The sequence below is a fragment of the Lontra canadensis genome, unplaced genomic scaffold, assembly GCF_010015895.1.
Source record: "Lontra canadensis isolate GAN:19392208 unplaced genomic scaffold, GSC_riverotter_1.0 scaffold186, whole genome shotgun sequence".
NCBI classification, from domain to species: Eukaryota; Metazoa; Chordata; class Mammalia; order Carnivora; family Mustelidae; genus Lontra; species Lontra canadensis.
Genome location: NW_022631180.1, coordinates 1,582,377 through 1,601,462, shown reverse-complemented (window position 1 = coordinate 1,601,462; position 19,086 = coordinate 1,582,377). Strand labels below are relative to the sequence as shown.

Here is a 19,086-nt window from a genome sequence, read left to right as displayed (position 1 = left end):
GGGCTAAAAGACAAATCTCAACACTTAATCCGGCAGGAGAGTATAGGTGTGAGTCAACTGCAGCTGAAGTAATTTGCAAAAACATGAAGGATTTTCTTAAAGCGTGTCCTGGTCCATGGCGCCTGTGGCAAGCAGCCCTGATCCGGTCCCAGGATCGGCCTTCGGGCCTCCAGCAGGGCACTGCCCAGGTGGAGTTGAGAAAGGAACAGAGTGTGTCAGGACCACAGGCGGAGGTGGGGCTGTGACGTGTGGGAGGGCGGGCCGGGAGGCAGGTGAGTCGCTAGGTCTCCCTGGCTCCAATCACTCTGGAGACTAAACCATGGGGGGAAAACAGGACGGGGATGAGGCCTGTGGTGAGTCTGAGGGCAAGGCTGGGGCAGAGGCCTAGGACCCTGGGAGGGAGGGGAGGCCAGCCTGGCTGCTCTGGGGGAGTGAGGGCTGGGGCTGGCCCCAGGGAGAGGAGCTGAGGGGAGCCCTCGGTCCCTGAAGGGAGGGCGTGGAAAGAGCTGATGGAAGGAAATAGACTCTGGGTCCTGGGGGGAGGATTGGGTTCAGGGCTGGGAGCCTTTGCCAGAGAGACTTTGGGGAGTAAAGCTGGGGTCTCCTTAAGGAGTTGAGGCTGGAATCCGGGTCCCTCGGGGCAGGGCCCTGGGCAGCAAACCTGAATGGAAGAAGGCAGGGTCGGGGTCCCAAGCAGGAGGATGGGGTTCAGGGGTCAGGAGGGTCTATGTGCTGCAGAGCCTGTAAGGGGTGAGGCTGCGGTCTGGCCTCTGTCAGGAGGAACCACTGGGGTCCCTGTGACGAAGAGGAGTTTCAGTCTGGACCCTGGGTCTCTGAGGGAAAATGGTGCTAGAGGTCTGCTTCTCAGAGTCTCTATGAGCAGTGACAGCAGGAGTGCCATTTGTCTGGGGGTCTCTATGAGGCGTTCAGACTGTGGGCCTCTGTGGAGAGGGGGCTGGGGTCTGCTTCTGGGGTCTCTGTTAGGAGGGGAGACTTCTCAGGAGACCATGAGAGATATGGGTAGTGGCTTCACAAGGGCTTCCTGTGAAAGGTAAGATGAGGCAAGAGGGAGCAGGGAGCCTATCTGCAGAATCTCCATGAGAACCCAGGGCTGGGAGCCCATCCCAGAGACCCCCTAGGATTAAGGGTGGGGTGGTCTGAGATGGGAGGAAATTGGGACACCCGCTTCTGGGATCCCTGTGAGCCGTAAGGCCTGGGCCTGCCTGCAGGGGTCCCTTGAGGCTTGGAAGTCTGAGCTCCTGGTCTGAAGGGGAGGGAGGGCCCTCCCAGAGGCAAAGCTTGGGTTCCTAAGCAGGCTAGGGGAAGGAACAAAAGTCCTCTCAATAGACTTCCTGGAACAGCTTTGGGTCAATCATTGATCTCATGTCTGAGAGCCATGGAGGGACAGAGTCCAGAACACCTAAGGAGAATGACTCGCACCCCTTCCCACACTTGCCCAACCCTCTGCCCTGCCTCCTCTGTGCCAACACAGGACCCTAGTGGCCTGGCCCCACCTCCTCCCTGTGTGTACTCAGGGAGGACCAGGAACAGGACATGGCCACAATCTAAACCAACCACAGTCTCAACCACCAGGCTCAGGTGTCACCCTGACTGCTCACCCAGAGACTGGCAGTGGCCTGGGGTCCCTTTGGGTGGGGGGCTTTACAGGGGCCCCTCCTTGGCCCAGTCCTGTCCTGCAGGAGTTCAAGCCTTTGGCTCCAGTTTCTTTCCCTGTGGCCTTGGGCCAGAGTGTGAGGTAGGGCCTGGGGCAGCTGTGGGGAGGGCTGTGACTTCCCTGAGGTGCTTAGATTGGTGCCCACCCTAGCCTGGGTACAAGGAAGGGAGAGGGAAAAGGATTGGGGCGGGAGAGCCACTAAGGTGGCTTCACTCAGAGTCCCACATCCCAGCTGGAGGGAGACACAGGACAAATGGGCCAGAAAAGGGGCAGGAGGCAAAAGCTATTTCCATGGCTGCCAGCCTTGAGGTGTGGGCTGGAAAGAACCTGTTAAGGCCCCCTTTTCCCCTTTCTCCAAAGAGAGTGAGTGGGCAGCAGTGAGGCTGCTGCCCAGGTCTTGATCCTACCTCTCCTGCTCTCCAACTTCTCCCACGAGCCCTGCCCTTTCCATCTCCCCTGCATTCCTGAGGGCCAGGGTAGAGCCTGGGCTAGGGTAGGATCACTCTGCAGGGAAGGAGGTGGGAGGGACAGGAGATGGGGAGAGACATCCCCTTAGGTCCTCACTCTCTCTACTCCTCCCCGTGCCCCTCAGGAAAACCAGCCAAATATGACCCCTCCTTTCGAGGTCCCATCAGGAACAGGTGAGTTCTGGGCACTTCCCGAGCTATGGGGTGGGGGTCTTGATTTTGCATTGTATTTGCTGAAATATTGGTAAGAAGTTTATAAAAAAGAAAACTCCTGCCCTAGGAGAATGGTGCCCTTGGATGAACTCTTATGTCTGGAGCGGGCACAAGGGGCCTTCTGGGGTGGTGCTGCTATTCTTTTTCTTGACCTGGGAGCTGGCTACACGGGTATGTGCTCTTTGGGAAAATTCAGCCAGCTGGGCACTTAGGAGTTGTTTACTTTTCTGTGTCATGCTTCAGAAGTTCCCTCACCCAGAAAATGATAATTTTGTGTTTTTTGTCATGCCCCACACACACCTTCCTGAGGACAAATGGAAACAACTCCTTCTTATTTATTCCCTGTGAGAATTTATTTTTGTGAGAAAAAGGTTTTCTTAGAAAAATAAAATAAAACCTACCAACACCCATTCTCTAGCATCCCCCAACTCCAACCCAGGACTCCCCCAGACCAACACCCACCCCTCTCCAACAGCTTCCCCCATTTCTCCCCCAGGAACTGCACAGACATCATCTGCTGTATCCTCTTCCTTGTCTTCATTCTGGGTTACATCGTGGTGGGGATCGTGGGTGAGTTTCCAGCAGGCACGGTGCTGGGGCCCTGGCAGGTGGGGAGGGGCAGGGACCATCCCAGAAGCTGCTCTCCCCCCACCCCCAAATCCCACCCTCTGGTGATTCATCTCTCTGTTTGCTTCCAGCTTGGGTGTACGGAGACCCCCGGCAAGTCCTTTACCCCAGGAACTCTACCGGGGCCTACTGCGGGGTAGGGGCTAACAAGTGAGTACAATGGCAGGAAAAGGACCAGATGGGGGACCCCTGGGTGTCTCAGTCGGTTAAGCGTCTGCCTTTTGCTCGGGTCATGATCCTGAGGGTCCTGGGATTGAGTCCTTGCTCAGCAGGGAGCCTGAGCCTTCTTCCCCCTCTGCCTCCCATGTCCCCTGCTTGTGCCCCCTCTCTCTCACAAATAAATAAATAAAATCTTTTAAAAACCTGGGGCCCCTGGGTGGCTCAGTCGGTTAAGGGTCTGCCTTTGGCTCAGGTCATGATTCCAGGGTCCTGGAATCAAGTCCTTGCATCAGGCTCCCTGCTCAGCGGAGAGCCTGTTTCTCTCTCTCCCTCTGCCTGCCTCTCTGCTTACTTGTGCTCTCTCTATCTCTCTGTTAAATAAATAAATTAAATATTTAAATAGATAGATAGATAAATAAAAGAGGGGGATGCCCAGGTGGCTCAGTCGGTTAAGTATCTGCCTTTGGCTCAGGTCATTATCCCAGGGTCCTGAGATGGAGTCCTGCATCAGGCTCCTTGCTCAGCAGGGATCCTGCTCCTCCTTCTGCCTGGTGCTCCCCCTGCTTATTCTCTCTCCAACAAATCAATAAATGAAATCTTAATAAATAAATAAATAAATAAATAAATAAATATTAAAGGGGAGGCCCACAGGAGGTAAGGTGGGCAGCGGGCAGAAAACAGGATCCCAACACTTGGGCTCCAGATCCTTCCTTCGTTGCCCACAAGCCACGGCCTCCCCACTCGAGGCCACATTGAGCAGCCTCCATCTCTGGGCAGTTAGCTTCTGATTCCCTCCAAAAATGGGAGGCAGGGCCATGGTTAAGTGCATGGGTTTTAAAGTTCAGAGTTTGACATTTGATTCCCCAACTGAGCTAAGTTCTGGTCGTATGGCCTTGGGCAAGGTAGTCAACTTCTCTGAGCTTTGATCTTTTCTTCTGAAGTTCAGGGGGGTGTCCCCGAACTGCCATCAGTTCCACTGGCAGGAAACTTTCAGTAAATAATAAAACCTTAACAACGACATGGGCGTTTACTATGTTCCAGGCAGATGGTGTACTTTGCACACACAAACTCATTTAAACCCTATGAAGCAGGTCCTATTACGTTACACCTGATGGAATTGAGGCAGTGGGCGGTTAAGTGACTTGCTCAAGGTCATAAAACTCTCAGCCATTTGGTAGCAGTTTCGAGGCTCAATTACTCTGGGAAATCTTCCGAGTGCCTCCTGTATCTCCCCAGGAGAACTGAGCTTCCTAAGGCCAGGAGCTGAGTGCTATGGGTCAGGGTGTGGGGCCCCCCCCCACACTTTCACTGGGCCCACTGTAGTCTCGAGGTATGGCCCTGACATTCCTCTCCCCACACCTGACCGACCAGACCCTGATGCCCACGTTTCCTTCCCCTCAACAGAGATAAACCGTATCTTCTCTACTTCAACATCTTCAGCTGTATTCTGGCCACCAACATCATCACGGTCGCTGAGAACGGCCTGCAGTGTCCCACATCCCAGGTCAGAGCCTGGGACACCCCTCTACCCAGATTGCCCCGCGGGTGCGGGTACCAGCACCTTTGCATGCTCTCTGGCCTCAGGTGTGTGTGTCCTCCTGCCCCGAGGTCGCATGGACGGTGGAAGTCAGCCAGTTCTCACAGAATGTTGGGGAGGTCTTCTACACGGCAAACAGGAACTTCTGTCTGCCAGGGGTGCCTTGGGATATGGTGAGAGTTGCCTCCAGTGTCATCGCTGTGGTCAAGGAGGAGTCATGTGGGTGGGGAGAGGGGCAGTTGGATAGGTACTATGGTCATGGTGGGGGTGGTGCGGGGGCTCCCTCTTTCATCCTGCTCTGTGTCTGCGCCTCTGTATGTCCTCCCCCTACCCCCAGCCAGTGATCCAAAGCCTGCAGCAGGAGCTCTGCCCCAGTTTCCTCCTCCCTTCTGCTCCAGGTGAGAAGCTGCACTCCTTCCTCGGACAGCATCTAGTCCTGTATTCTGACTGCTCAAATGGGGAAGCCAGGCCCAGAGAGAGGAGTCATGCAGCTTGTCGGGCCAAACTGGAATTAGCACTGGGTCTTCATTTTGCTCTCTGCCCCTTGACCCTACCATCTTGTGCACCTGCTGAGTGCCAGGCACCCAGGCGAGACCCAGGGCAGATGAAACTGCTCCGGGTTCGAGCTACATTTTAGGTGCAGGGATCTGAGATGTTGGCAAAGACGCTGCATGAGCACCCCATGGAAACACAGCTGGGCAAATGCACCCACACACGTTAATGTCTGTGCACTGGGCACAGACTGGATGTCCAGCCAGACTCACAAGCAAACGTGGCTGGGTGCTGGGATTGCCTCTGGCTTTTTAATTTTTTCTATATGTTCTTCTTTCCAGTGGTCATGGTATTTTTAATAGGAAAAAATTTTAATTATAACATGAGAAAAGATAACCAATTCTCAAAATAACTACAATAAAAAGATCTCAAGTGAATGCTCCAAACTCAGATTCAAATTCCAACACTTTCGAGCTGTGTGGTCTTGGGCCAATTACTCAACCTCTCTGAGCCTCGTTTCCCCATCTTTAGAATAGAAATGCCAAAGCCAGCCTGCCTGGCAAAGTCATTGGGAAGGTGGAGATAAAGGGTTCTGTAGGCAAACAATAGGCACCGCAGGAAATGGGGAAGGGGTGAGAAGGCTTCCCGGAGGAAGTGACCTGGAGATGCAGTTGAGCAGGGAGTAATGGAGGGGATTTCTGGAGGGAGAACACTCAGAGAGAGGCTCAGGAAGAGCAGAGGTACAGAGGTGAGGCCAAAGTGGGCTGAGCTCAGATGGTGGGGCCTTGAAGCCTGGCCAGGGAGCATGGGCTCTCCAGGGCAGAGTTGCTGGAAGTATCTGAGCAGCCGAATGATCTAAAGCCTGGAATGATGAGGCCTGGTCTCCCCGGCTCTCAGGCAGAGGGTGGGTTGAAGGGTGGGGTGGAGGGTGGGTGGAGGCTGGAGTGTAAGAGGCCAGAGGAAATGCGGTCTCCACCTGGCAGCGGCAAGGACAGGAGGAAGGGGTCCTGAGAGACAGTGAAGGAAGCTGGACGGGGCTGTGCGGGGCAGAAATTCCCTCTTGGCTGTGGAGTCAAGAGCAGCTGTCTGGGTGGAGGAGGGCAAAGCCCATCTGTCCTGCCTTCCCTAAGACCACTGGGGTGCTGGGCAGAGCCAGAGGTTTTCAAGGCAAAGCTCTGGGCCCTCCCACCCAGGAGCCCGGTTCTCTCCCTCCAGCTCTGGGGCGTTGTCTTCCACTGTTGAACAGCACTCTACCTGAACTCCCAGGGATCTCCAGCAACACCTCCATCTCCCAGGGGATCAGGTGGGCCTCCTCTGCCCCCACACCCCTGTCCCATACCCCTTCCCCCCACAACAGCCCCATGTGACTCTGTGCACCCCCTCCAGCAGTGGTGTGCTTGACAGCCTCAATGCCCGTGACATCACTGTGAAGATCTTCGAAGACGTTGCCCAGTCCTGGTATTGGATTCTTGTGTGAGTCACCCAATTCCCTTACTCTCTCCTTCCCTGCTGCCCTCCCCCCTCCTCTGGCCCCTAGTCCAATGTCTGAAACAGAAATGTTGGACAGAGGGAGAGGAGCCAGAGCTCAGAACTGACCCCAAACCCAACAAGATCCATAAGAAAAAGGGGATCTAACCTGGGGACACTGGGAGCTTGAGGCATTTGGGAGCCTCTGGAAGGGAGAAAACTTAGGGGACCAGGGAACACCCTCACCTACCCCACCCTGCCTACAGAGCCCTAGCTGTGGCTCTAGTCCTGAGCCTGCTGTTCATCCTGCTTCTGCGCCTGGTGGCCGGGCCCCTGGTGTTGGTGCTGATCCTCGGGGTGCTGGGCGTGCTGGCCTACGGCATCTACCACTGCTGGGAGGAGTACCGCGTGCTGCGGGACAAGGGTGCCTCCATCACCCAGCTGGGCATCACCACCAACCTCAGTGCCTACCGCAAGGTTCAGGAGACCTGGCTGGCTGCCGGTGAGTGCCCTGCCCACTGCCGGACCCGCAGGCCAGCCTGGGGCTGCCCGGGGCCTCGCCAAGCCCCGCCCCTGACACCCGGCCGGTCTGCTCCCTGTGCACCCTCAGTGATCGTCCTGGCTGTGCTTGAAGGCACCCTGCTGATGCTGCTGATCTTCCTGAGGCAGCGGATTCGCATCGCCATCGCCCTCCTGAAAGAGGCCAGCAAGTCAGCATCTGCCTGGGGGGGAGATGAGGCAGAGGATGGGGGTGCAGGTGTGGAATGGCAGTGCTGGGAAGATGGCAGGGAGCCGCGGAGGAGAAGGGCAGAGTTACACAGTGGTTAACACCACTATGTGACTCAGTGACTCCAGTTTTCCAAGACTCGGTTTACCCATTTGTAAAATGGGGACAATAATTTTTTTAAGATTTTATTTATTTATTTATTTGAGAGAGCATGAGCAGGAGGAGTGGTAGGTAGAGGGAGAAGCAGACTCCCCACTGCGCCAGGAGCCCAATGCAGGACTCGATTCCAAGACTCCAGGATCATGACCTGAGCTGAAGGCAGACGCTTAACTGACCGAGCCATCCAGGGGCCCGTGGTGGGGGGTAGGGTGGCAATAATAGTTCCTACTTTGTAGGGCTTTCATGAGTATTAAATGAGTTAGTGTCTTGTCAGCTTCCAGAACAGGAAGCAGGCTCTCCGTGAGGATCAGTCAAAACGGTAACTGCCGTTGTGGCAGTCGTGGTTGACGTGAGGAATGGCAGAAGCCCAGGTTTTTCCCACCCAGAACCTACCTGCCAAATCCATCAGGAGACCATACTTTAAAGACTCTTTCCCTTATCCTCCCTAAAGCTGCCCCAGGTGGCTTCTCTGTGATTCCAATTTCTTCTAAGGGTCCCTTGAGCTTGATTTATTCAATTCAGTTCATTCAGTGAGCACCTACTGTGTGTCCAGCCTGGGGGACAGAGGAGGTCCTGGCAATGACAGCAGTGGGGACCTTGCCAGGGTCAGCCCCAGGAGAGGATGGGTGGACGCTGGGGCCTGGGGCCATACTGAAGGACGCTCTTACCTTTCTACAGGGCTGTGGGGCAGATGATGTCTACCCTGTTCTACCCTCTGGTCACCTTTGTCCTCTTGCTCATCTGCATTGTCTACTGGGCCATGACCGCCCTGTATCCTTTGCCCACATGGCCTGGCCCTCCTAGGGTGGGGAAGAGGAAGGGGTTGTATTTACCTGTACAGTGCAATTGGAAGAATGTGCCCCTTCATCTGGGCAGACACAGGCCTGCCCCTGGACAGAGTTGAAAGACTGAACCCAGGCTGATTTCCCACCCTTCGTGCAGTGAACAACCTGTGCAAGAACCTGGGAAGGTGTCCCTGAGGGGGGGGGGGGACCTGTGGAGACCCCCATGTGACTATGCCTTGTTCCTTGACTCCCCTCTGGGTACCTGGCCACATCGGGGCAACCCCAATATGTCCTCTGGGCACCCAATGCCAGCTTGCCCGGCTGTGAGAAAGTGCAGATGAATACATCATGCAACCCCATGGTGAGGGGATTTGGGGTAGACATGGAGGGGACCACAGCAGGGCTGAGGGGACCTCAGGGGCCAGCTGGTCCAAATCCCTCATTGCACAGCAGAGACGGAGGACCGGAGAGCAAACGGAGGTCCCTCAAGATCCCACAACAGGCCCCCAGCAGAGCCAGGAAGGGAGCCAGCAGTGGACTCCTCCAGCAGTGCTCCCCCTCAGCCACCCCTTACTCAGAGAAGGAAACTGAGGCTGGAGGCGACATGAAGCCCTGGGAAAGCTGGGTACTGGCACTTCCCACCCTCCCCTGCCTGGACTGGACTTGCCTTTGCCAGGAGAACTGTTAGCCACTTCGGCCTCCAGTCTCAGTCCATTCATCTGTAAAATGGAGACAGTTGTAATACCTGTCCCTCGGGGTGGCCGAGAAGATTGAATGACATCAGGCACATAAAGTGCTTTGTACATGTCTGGCACCTGATAAGAGCTGATAACTGTAGATGGGTTTTGTTTCATTTTTTAAAAGCCTTTTTCCTAGCAGCATGGTGCCTTGGGCAATAGGCAGGTGGTGGCGCGGACCGAGAGAAGCCGCCTCCCCGCATTCTGCCCTGTGAGGTTTCCAGAAAGTGCAAGGGACTACAGGCGGTTTGCCGTCCTCAGAGTTTTGGGTGGGGGGGCCACCCCTTGGAAGCTGGGACTAGGGGCTTGCTCACAGGCATTAGGGCACTCTAAAGCAGGAGAGGGAGGGAGGGAGGGAGGTTTACATTTAGGGAGGACCCAACCCTGTGCCAGGCACTAGGTATGCAAATCTCCAAACGACATGGTTCTGGCTTCCAGCGGGCTCAGGATCTAGCAGCAGAGACTGACACAAACACACAATTACAAAGTGGAAAGTGGTTTATTTTCAAATTTCTAAAACACTTTCAGCGATTTCAGCAATTCTCAAGATTTTTGTCACATTTCCTGTAAAGGGTTTTTGTTTTTACTTTTGCATTTTTTTTACTTTTTATTATGCAAATTTTCAAACTCACAGAAACCCTCAGCTTCCCACTGTCCTTGTTTCATCCATCTCTACGCCCCCAAGCCCACAATTTTTTTTTTCTGGAGTTTTGTTTTTTTAATTAATTTATTTATTTTCTTTTTTGGAGTTTTTTAAGGTAAATTCTGGACATAAGTGCCAGTTTACCCATAAACACATCAGGATGGATCTTGACAGATAAGGACTTTTTACTTTATTTATTTTTTTTTTAAGGAATCTCAACCCCCAACATGAGGCTCAGACTCACAACTCTGACATCAAGAGTCGCACGCTCTACCGATCGAGCCAGCCCGGTGCCCTGACACGGAAGGACTTTTAAAAGCATAACCAAATAGGCACCGGGGTGGCTCAGCTGGTCAAGCATCTGACTCTTGATTTCAGCTCAGATCATGATCTCAGAGTGGTGACCTTAGGGTGGTGGGATTGAGGCCTGGGGCAGGCTCCCTGCTCAGGGAAGAGTCTGCTTCAGATTCTCTCCCTTTCCATCTGACCCTCTCCCTGCTGGCACTCTCTTTCTAAAAATAAATATTTTTTAAAAAATTTTTCTTATGTTAGTCACCATACAGTACATCATTAGGTTTTTTTGTTGTTGTTTTTTTAAGATTTTTATTTATTTATTTGACAGACAGAGATCACAAGTAGGCAGAGAGGTAGGCAGAGAGAGCGGGAAGCAGGCTCCCTGCTGAGCAGAGAGCCTGATGCGGGGCTCCATCCCAGGACCCTGAGATCATGACCTGAGCTGAAAGCAGAGGCTTAAACCCACTGAGCCACCCAGGCAAACCTACATCATTAGTTTTTGATGTAATGTTCCAAGATTCATTGTTTGCTTGTAATTCCCAGTGCTCCATGCAATCCGTGCCCTCCCTAATACCCATCCCCAGGCTCACCCATCCTCCTGCCCTCCAAAAATAAATCTTAAAAAAAAAAAACATACACACAACCAAAAATAAATAAAATAAATATAAAAATAAATAAAAAGCATAACCACTATACCATTATCACACCGAAGATTAACAATAATTCCTTAATACCATCTGATACCCAGTCTGTTCATTTTTGCTAGAAAGCATTTTGGTTGACGTTGCAGAGGCTGTCTTAGAGGGGCTTGCTGATTGAGTGCCAGGGAGAGAGCTCGGGGCTGGTCACGCTGCCTTCACACCGTTAAGGCTTGGCACTCGCAGCCTGGGAACTCTCCTGCCCATATAGAGACGGAAGGAAAACGAATTACTCTCACACATTAGGCAGTCTGAACCCAACTAGAACCTGACGAAGGATTCCTGGAAGGAAATGGCTTCCCCAGCTCAGGGAGGTGGCTACTTCCCTCCCTCTCCTCCGGGAGTGGCAGGAGTTGGCTGGGAATGACCCTCCTCTGTCACCACCAGTCCCAGCCCATGAACTCCTCGTGCCCGGGGCTGAGGTGCGTCTTCCAGAGCTACTCATCCACCGGCCTGGTTCAGCGTTCTCTCTTCAATTTGCAAATCTACGGGATCCTGGGGCTATTCTGGACCCTCAACTGGGTGCTGGCCCTAGGCCAGTGTGTCCTGGCTGGCGCCTTTGCCTCCTTCTACTGGGCCTTCCAAAAGCCCCAGGACATCCCCACCTTTCCCCTGAGCTCTGCCTTCATCCGCACACTCCGGTAAGCCCGGGGCAGGGGACTGGAAAGTGTGAACCTGGGAGTCTCGGGGTCCTGGGGCTGCCTCTGACTCCCTCCTCTGCAGGTACCACACTGGGTCGCTGGCCTTCGGAGCCCTCATCCTGAGCCTTGTGCAGATAGCCCGAGTCGTTCTGGAGTACATCGACAACAAACTGAGAGGTGAACAGCTGGCTCACCTCCTCTTGGGGAGGGGCTGCCATGGGATAATGACCAAACATGAGCTCCCCATTTCTCCCAGGAGCCCAGAACCCCGTGGCCCGCTGCATCATGTGTTGCTTTAAGTGCTGCCTCTGGTGTCTGGAGAAGTTTATCAAGTTCCTAAACCGCAACGCCTACATCATGGTGAGCCCCGGGAAATGAGCAGCCCCTTGTTCTGGGGTCCCTTGGCTCAGGCCCCGGCCCTGGCCCAGGTGAGCTCCACACAGGTGACTCTGACCTTTCCACCCCACTCAGATCGCCATCTACGGGAAGAATTTCTGTGTCTCTGCCAAAAATGCCTTCATGCTGCTCATGCGGAACATTGTCAGGTCAGGCTCTCCGCTCTCCCTGGCCCCCTGCTGCGATCTCCCAGCCCAGGCTGGCTTCATGAGCATGCTGGGTGGGCTCAGAAGGGTCTCAAGCTTGGTTAAATGTTCTGCTGCCTTTGTCTTGAAGCACAAATGATTTTCATTTGACATCTGTCACAGCAACTTATATAGCCAATCCTGTTCCTAGCGCTACCAGGGCACTCAAGCCTGACCCACCCTAACTTCCCATACAGGGTGGTCGTTCTGGATAAAGTCACAGACTTGCTGCTGCTCTTCGGGAAGCTGCTGGTGGTTGGGGGTGTCGGTAAGAGCTGGGGCTGGGAGTTACGGGGACAGAGGGCAGAAGCACAGGGCAGCCAAAGAGGTGACCTCAGAGGAGTGATGACACTGACCTCCAGACCTCTCCCACAGGGGTCCTGTCCTTCTTTTTCTTCACCGGTCGCATCCGGGGCCTGGGTAGAGACTTTGAGAACCCCTCCCTCAACTACTACTGGCTGCCCATCATGGTGAGTGACTCCCCGGCTCTGCCTTACAGTCCAACCCCCCAAACGAACTCTAACACTCCCTGGATCTTCCAGATCTCCATCCTGGGGGCCTACGTCATTGCCAGTGGCTTCTTCAGCGTTTTTGGCATGTGTGTGGACACGCTCTTCCTCTGTTTCTGTGAGTAACACTCCCTCCCACCTCCCCCAGATGTCAAGGTACCAGATTGTTTAGGATTTTTTTGGAGACTTGGGACTTCTAGAAACAGCAACTTTGGGAGTTAAAGGAGCCAAAGTCAGAGGAAGCCTCTTCGGCCACCCTCAAGCCAGGGGCTTGCAGAAAAGCGAAAGTGAGCTGTGGGGCTGGCAGAGTCTCCCAAGAAAGAGCATTCCAGGGCAGAGGCCTCTGGTGTCTTTCCCCAGAAAATCAAAGGTAGACCTTCACCACGGGAGACTTCCCAGCAGGTGGCTGTAGTGAGTGCGGATTTTCTCACCCTCCTAGGACCATTGAACAACCCCATTTCTTCAGATAAATACAGTATTGTAAACGTATTCTCTCTTCCTTAGGATTTTCTTAACATTTTCTTTTCCTTGGCTTATTTTATTTAAGAATACAGTATACTGTACATATACAAAATGTGCTAATCGACTTTTTATGTTATCAGTAAGGCTTTCGGTCAACAGTAGGCTATTAAATTGGAGGGGGGAATCAAAAGTAATAGGCGGATTGTTGATTGCGTGGGGGTCAGCGCCGCTAATCCCTGTGTCGTTCAGGAGTCAATTCTACATCCATTCAGGGTTTAGTACGCACTACAGTCTTCCGTATGCGGCTGACCTGCATTTTTTCTGTTAAGCCCAAGCACGCTATGAAATAACAGTATTACTGACGCCACGTCACCCCAGGGAAACTGAGATTACATAACGTGCCCAGTAGGTTACCAAAACTGCCCCCAAAAGAACAGCCCATGTTGGTGCAGCCGGGACCCGTGCGGCTAGTCTCCTCGTCCCCGATCTTCCCGGGGACTGGGGGGCCCTTGGGGTCCACTCTAACGGTCTATGTTGCGGCTCAGTGGAAGACCTGGAGAGGAACGACGGCTCCCCGGACCGGCCCTACTACATGCCCACATCCCTTCTGAAGATACTAGGCAAGAAGAACGAGGCGTTCCCCGGGGACAAGAAGAAGAAAAAGAAGTGAGAGACGCGGCCCCGATCAGGGCTGCTCCCCTCCTGTACAGCCTCCCAGCATCCACCCCGCCTTCCAGATCTTGATTTGTAGTTCAAAACAAATTATTAAATGTTGATATTTTGTTTTCTCAAAAAGTCCGGGACTTCTAATTAATTGCCTCCATGACGACGTGCAGCTTTTTCTTCGCCGCCTGGCTCTTTAAAGTAGACCACGCCCCTAAACCCGCCCCAAGGACCATGGCCAATCAAAAGATTCCTGCGGAGTGATGCCGGCCCTTCTTCATCCCAGCCAATAAGCTTCTAGTCCGGGTCACAAGCTCCGAGGCTTCAAAAGGAGCCAATTGGAAGGTCCAGCTCCACGGCGCCGAAGGGTCATGTGAGGAGTCTGGAGTGTGTGAGGGCCAATTAGAGTCGCGGAAGTGCGGCAGGTGGCTGGACTCCGGGCGGGTTAGGGGAGTTGCGGGTGAGGTGGGCGGTAGTAGCTGGCATTTAAAGGGCCGGGTCAGCTGACAGACTCCCGCCCGCGTTTAGCCCTGAGGGCCGGGGTTCCGGCGGCCCGGGAAGAGATATGATGGCCGGCCGACCCGGCGCAGTGCTCCCGGGCAGATCCGGGGGACCGCAGATGCCGGGGTTCTGGGGAGGCTGTAGAGTTCAGGTATTTGCCGCGATCTTTCTGCTGCTGTTGTCTCTGGCAGAATTTGGGGCTGGGATAAGGAACGACTTCAGTCTGGTGAGTCTCTCCTCGTATATCTCCATCCCTGACCCACGCAGGTCGTCTGTGCCCAGCGTCCCCTGGGACGCGGGCTGCTGAGACCCCATCCTCCGAGGGACTCTCTCGCCGTTCTCAGACCCCGTTCCCTCCATACGCTCCCAACCCCTCTCTCTCCCGGGGCCCTTGTCTTCCTGCCCTCCTGTACTCCGAGTTTCCTCTTCATTCACGCTCGTTCCCCTTTGGAGGTCCCCCACCCCCGCGCTGCCCGAAGGCGCCTTCTCCCCTCTTAGCCCTTCCCCGTCTCCGAGGCCCCAGCTTTGCTCCAAACTCTCTTCCGGTTCCCCTTCCTCATTCTGCCCCCCACTCACACTCTGATCCCCAACATCGCTTTCCCAGGGAAACTCAACTCGGAGCCTCTATTATCCGTCCTAAAACTCGAAGTCGAGTTTGTCCATTGACACTCCCTTCCTCTTCCCTTCGCAGGTTCAGCCGCTGGTGACCATGGAGCAGCTGCTGTGGGTGAGCGGGAAGCAGATCGGTTCTGTGCACACCTTCCGAATCCCGCTCATCACAACCACTCCTCAGGGGACTCTCCTTGCCTTCGCCGAGGCCAGGAAAATGTCCACATCGGATGAGGGGGCCAAGTTCATTGCTCTTCGGAGATCCACCGACCAGGGTATAAAGATGCCTGGGTGACAAGGGCTGGTGTTAGGTTGCATGGCTGGGGAGCCTGACCTGCCCAAGGTCCCCGAGAATAGGATAGGACCATTGGGAGAGCTGGAGGCCTGGGTTCCCTGAGGGGTAGAGGGAACTTTATGAGGGAAGCTGTCCAGAGCAGTGTTCTAGAAATTGTGATCATCTAGGAGTTGAACATTCAAACATTTATTGAGCACTTGCTATATACTGGGCCCTGTTCTAGATTCTGTGATTATGGTTGTGAAACATAATAAATAGGTAAATTTATTTTTTTTTGTGTTGGAAAGTGATAAATATAATGGAGAAAAATAAAACAGGCTGCTGGAGATTGGTTGCAATTTTTTTTTAAGATTTTATCTATTTATTTGAGAGATATCTAGAGTGAGAGAGCACAAAGCAGGGGGAGTGGCAGAGGTAGCAGCAGAGGGAGAGATCAGATCCTGCTGAGCAAGGATCCTGATGCAGATCCCCAAAATCCTGGGATCATGACCTGAGCCAAAGGCAGACACTTAACCGACTAAGCCACCCAGGCACCCCTGGTTGCAATTTTAAACAGGTGACTTTTGAGTAAAGGAGGTGAGAGTTACCCTGAAGAAGAATGTACCAGGCAGATGTCACAAGCCTGTTCAGAGGCCTCCAGGAGAGAAGTATTCGAGGAATGGGAAGGAGCTTAGGGGACAAGATGGAGAGAGCAAGGGTAGAATAGATAAGGTCAGAGAGGGGAGGTGGGGTAGTCTTGTAGGGCTCTGGGGCCACTCTGGGGCCTTGGGTCCTTATCAAGAGCTGGAAATTGACAGGGAGTGGTAGAAAGGGCACCTTCAGAGTGCTCACCCTGGATAACCTCTCTTTTCTCTTTAGGCAGCACATGGTCTCCAACAGCCTTCATTGTAGATGATGGGGAAACCCCAGATGGGCTGAACCTGGGGGCAGTGGTGAGCGATATGAAGACAGGAGTGGTGTTCCTTTTCTATTCCCTCTGCGCTCACAAGGCTGGCTGCCAGGTGGCCTCCACTATGCTGGTGTGGAGCAAAGATGACGGTGTTTCCTGGAGCCCTCCCCGAAATCTTTCATTGGACATTGGCACCGAGATGTTTGCCCCTGGACCAGGCTCCGGCATCCAGGTCTCTGTTCCGAGATGGGTGGAGGGGGCTGCCTTTTGAGGAGTCTGCCCCCAGTTGGGCTTCTTCCCTGGGGAGAAGGTCTTGTGAATTCAGGTTTCCCCTTAATTGGGGATTCCTTGGAAGAAAGGGACATCCTGGGAGAAACTCCCTCCCAAGGGAAGATGGGACTTTGCCATTGCTTTCCCATTTGGGGGTTGTCAACAGGGCTGTGCAGAATGGAAAAAGGCACCCCTTCCTTTGACCAGATGCAAGCCTGTACTGTGGTGCACAGCTTGGTGAATGAGCACACCAAGCATAGCTTCAAGCTCCCATGCACCCCTGCGGCTAGACCCCCTTGTCTTGTGCACAACCTGTCCTCCAGTGTACACCCTAGATGTCCCGAAGGAGCTTATTCTTCCAAGGAGCTCAATTCAGGCCATGGGTGTTTATGGAATCTTCCTGGGACGTTCAGTAGCCAGGACGGAACTGAAGGGGACCAGGTGTTTTCCCACACTTGGGGGGTGATGGGTTCCCCTTCCCTGCCTGTGAGCCCCTTCAGTGTCTCCCTCAGTGACACCCAGCTTCCTTTCCCACAGAAACAGCGGGAGCCGCGGAAGGGCCGCCTCATCGTGTGTGGCCATGGAACACTGGAGCGGGATGGGGTCTTCTGCCTCCTCAGTGATGATCATGGTGCCTCCTGGCGTTATGGCAGTGGGATCAGCGGCATCCCCTATGGCCAGCCCAAGCGGGAGAATGATTTCAACCCTGATGAGTGCCAGGTCAGAAGTCCATGGGCTGCTCCCCACCCACCCCACCTGCCTTGCCCCCTCCAGAGCACCATTTCCCTCACAGACCCAGTATCTGGCCTCTCAGCTCTGTGCCACCCAGCCTGCTTCCTCAGGGACAAGGGTCCTTTGCCCTGCCCCCTCCCTGGGTCTTGCTGAAGCCCTATTCTCTCTTGTTAGCCCTATGAGCTCCCAGATGGCTCAGTTGTCATCAACGCCCGAAACCAGAACAACTACCACTGCCACTGTCGAATTGTCCTCCGCAGCTATGATGCCTGTGACACAATACGGCCCCGTGACGTAACCTTCGACCCTGAGCTCGTGGACCCTGTGGTGGCTGCAGGCGCTGTAGCCACCAGCTCTGGCATCATCTTCTTCTCCAATCCAGCCCATCCCGAGTTTCGTGAGTATCTCTTGTATGGGGCCAGTGAGGGGAGCCCCTATTACCTAGAGAAGGGGCACCCAGAGCCCCTCCCTTCCCTGACCCTCGTGCCCTCCCCAGGGGTGAACCTGACGCTGCGCTGGAGCTTCAGCAATGGTACCTCGTGGCGGAAAGAGACAGTCCAGCTGTGGCCAGGCCCCAGTGGCTACTCCTCACTGGCAGCCCTAGAGGGCAGCATGGACGGGAAGGACGAGGCCCCCCAGCTCTATGTCCTGTATGAGAAAGGCCGGAACCAGTACACAGAGAGCATCTCCCTGGCCAAAGTCAGCGTCTATGGGACACTCTGACCTATACGCCTGCCACAGGAGTAGAAGGCCTTGGACTTAGCTTTCGGGACTATGGGTCCATAGGGGGTTTGCTAGAGTTGCCTAGAAAACAGTTCCACCTTCCTTTAGACTCTAGCCTTTTGCAAAACCAAGTTCTCTTTGATAGGGAGATCATTCTGTTAGGACTGCAAGCCTGGCTTCTTCCACACAGGAAGTCCTGCTCTCACTTGAGAGCACTTTGTTTCCACATCATTGCTGGGTTTGGCCCCCTACGGCTTCTGCCTTCCTGGGGCAATGATTGGTCCTTTTCTTAGGCAGGGCTAGGCAGGCCTGTAGAATTGAATAAATGCGAACTCAGGGAATTGGGGAAGGCTGAACTTCCTCTTTGAGATAAGATGCTGGCTATGGAACGGGTTGGTAAAAGTTCGAGAAGGGCAAAATTTGGATTCAGGGTAAAGAACTACGTTTACCACCCGCCTTGACTATTTATAAGTCGAAATATTTGTAACTTAATGTTTTTAATGAAAGAGAATGAGCATTTGTAGAGTCTCTCTGGTTCTGTTTGTGTGTGTCTTCGTGCACACTTGAAAGAGGCTGGGAATGAGCTTTGGGGAGGAAGTTGGTGTGCTTATTGCCCGTGGAAATCAGATTTTGGCAAATTAAATCCTTTCCCTTTCACATTCTTCCTTCTCACGGGAAAACAGATTCATCTCCACAGGTGTAATGAGGAGTAGCAGGGAGATACTAAAAAATCTGCCCTGTTTTATATTGCTAAGATGGAATCCTCTGTGAGGCAGGTGTGTGACATGCAGATAGGAAGGCTCTCCCAGGCCAGTGTGGCAGAGGAATAAGCACGGTGAGGAATGATGTGAGAAAATAGCACCTTCCTCAGGCAGATGCTGTGAAGAGAATGGGCAGCCTACAGATGCGTGGGAGAGCCTTAGCTTTCCTCCATATGGAAAAAAAATAACGATGCCTAGAGGAGGTAGTAAGAATGTTAATGACTAAGGAGTAAGGGTCACATTCAATTAGAGTTAAAGGTTCATTTTACTTTGAACTTGCTTCTCTAATTACCCTAACATCTAAGAAACGTTAGAATAATTCATTCCTTCAGAAAAAATGAAATGATTTCTGTGTGTGAGGATATGGTACAATTTTACTGTTTTTGATCCAGAATTTGTGATCTGATCCAGAATTTGTAATGTAATACTTTAATTTTTCTCACTTATAGACATTTTTAAAAGCACAAAGGTAGAGAAAATGTCTTAATGAACCCCATGTACACCCCACATGTCCAACATTTGCTTCCTCTAATTCTTTTTTCTTTTCCTTTCCTCGGTTGAAATATTTTGAGGCAAATCCCAGACTTTGTGACATTCAACCCTACATTCTTTTTTTTTTTTTAAGATTTTACTTATTTATTTATTTGACAGACAGAGATCACAAGTAGGCAGAGAGGCACAGAGAGAGAGGAGGAAGCAGGTTCCCTGCTGAGCAGAGAGCCCGATGTGGGGCTAGATCCCAGGACCCTGGGATCATGACCTGAGCCGAA

General features: G+C 53.3%; 2 protein-coding genes across 3 annotated transcripts; both read left to right on the top strand.

Moving 5' to 3' along the window:
* Nucleotides 1-273: 273 nt before the first annotated feature.
* Nucleotides 274-13,660, top strand: SLC44A4 (solute carrier family 44 member 4). 2 transcript variants are annotated; one of them, XM_032847256.1, is made up of 21 exons: nt 274-353; nt 2,268-2,316; nt 2,852-2,925; nt 3,054-3,132; nt 4,546-4,645; nt 4,726-4,851; nt 5,016-5,076; nt 6,386-6,473; nt 6,560-6,643; nt 6,904-7,139; nt 7,248-7,347; nt 8,202-8,294; nt 8,567-8,669; nt 11,068-11,321; nt 11,404-11,498; nt 11,578-11,681; nt 11,793-11,866; nt 12,100-12,170; nt 12,278-12,372; nt 12,445-12,529; nt 13,419-13,660. In XM_032847256.1, the coding sequence occupies exons 1-21, from the start codon at nt 320-322 to the stop codon at nt 13,541-13,543; spliced, it is 2,130 nt and encodes a 709-aa protein (XP_032703147.1). In that variant the 5' UTR covers nt 274-319; the 3' UTR covers nt 13,544-13,660. The 2 variants fall into 2 exon arrangements, with proteins under 2 accessions (XP_032703147.1, XP_032703146.1); XM_032847255.1 differs by having other exon boundaries at nt 6,557-6,643.
* A 427-nt stretch (nt 13,661-14,087) lies between these two features.
* Nucleotides 14,088-18,072, top strand: NEU1 (neuraminidase 1). The gene is made up of 6 exons (XM_032847289.1): nt 14,088-14,263; nt 14,729-14,921; nt 15,800-16,062; nt 16,638-16,820; nt 17,007-17,229; nt 17,329-18,072. Exons 1-6 carry the CDS (start codon nt 14,102-14,104, stop codon nt 17,553-17,555), a joined length of 1,251 nt encoding a protein of 416 aa, XP_032703180.1. The 5' UTR covers nt 14,088-14,101; the 3' UTR covers nt 17,556-18,072.
* The last annotated feature ends 1,014 nt before the right edge of the window (nt 18,073-19,086 follow it).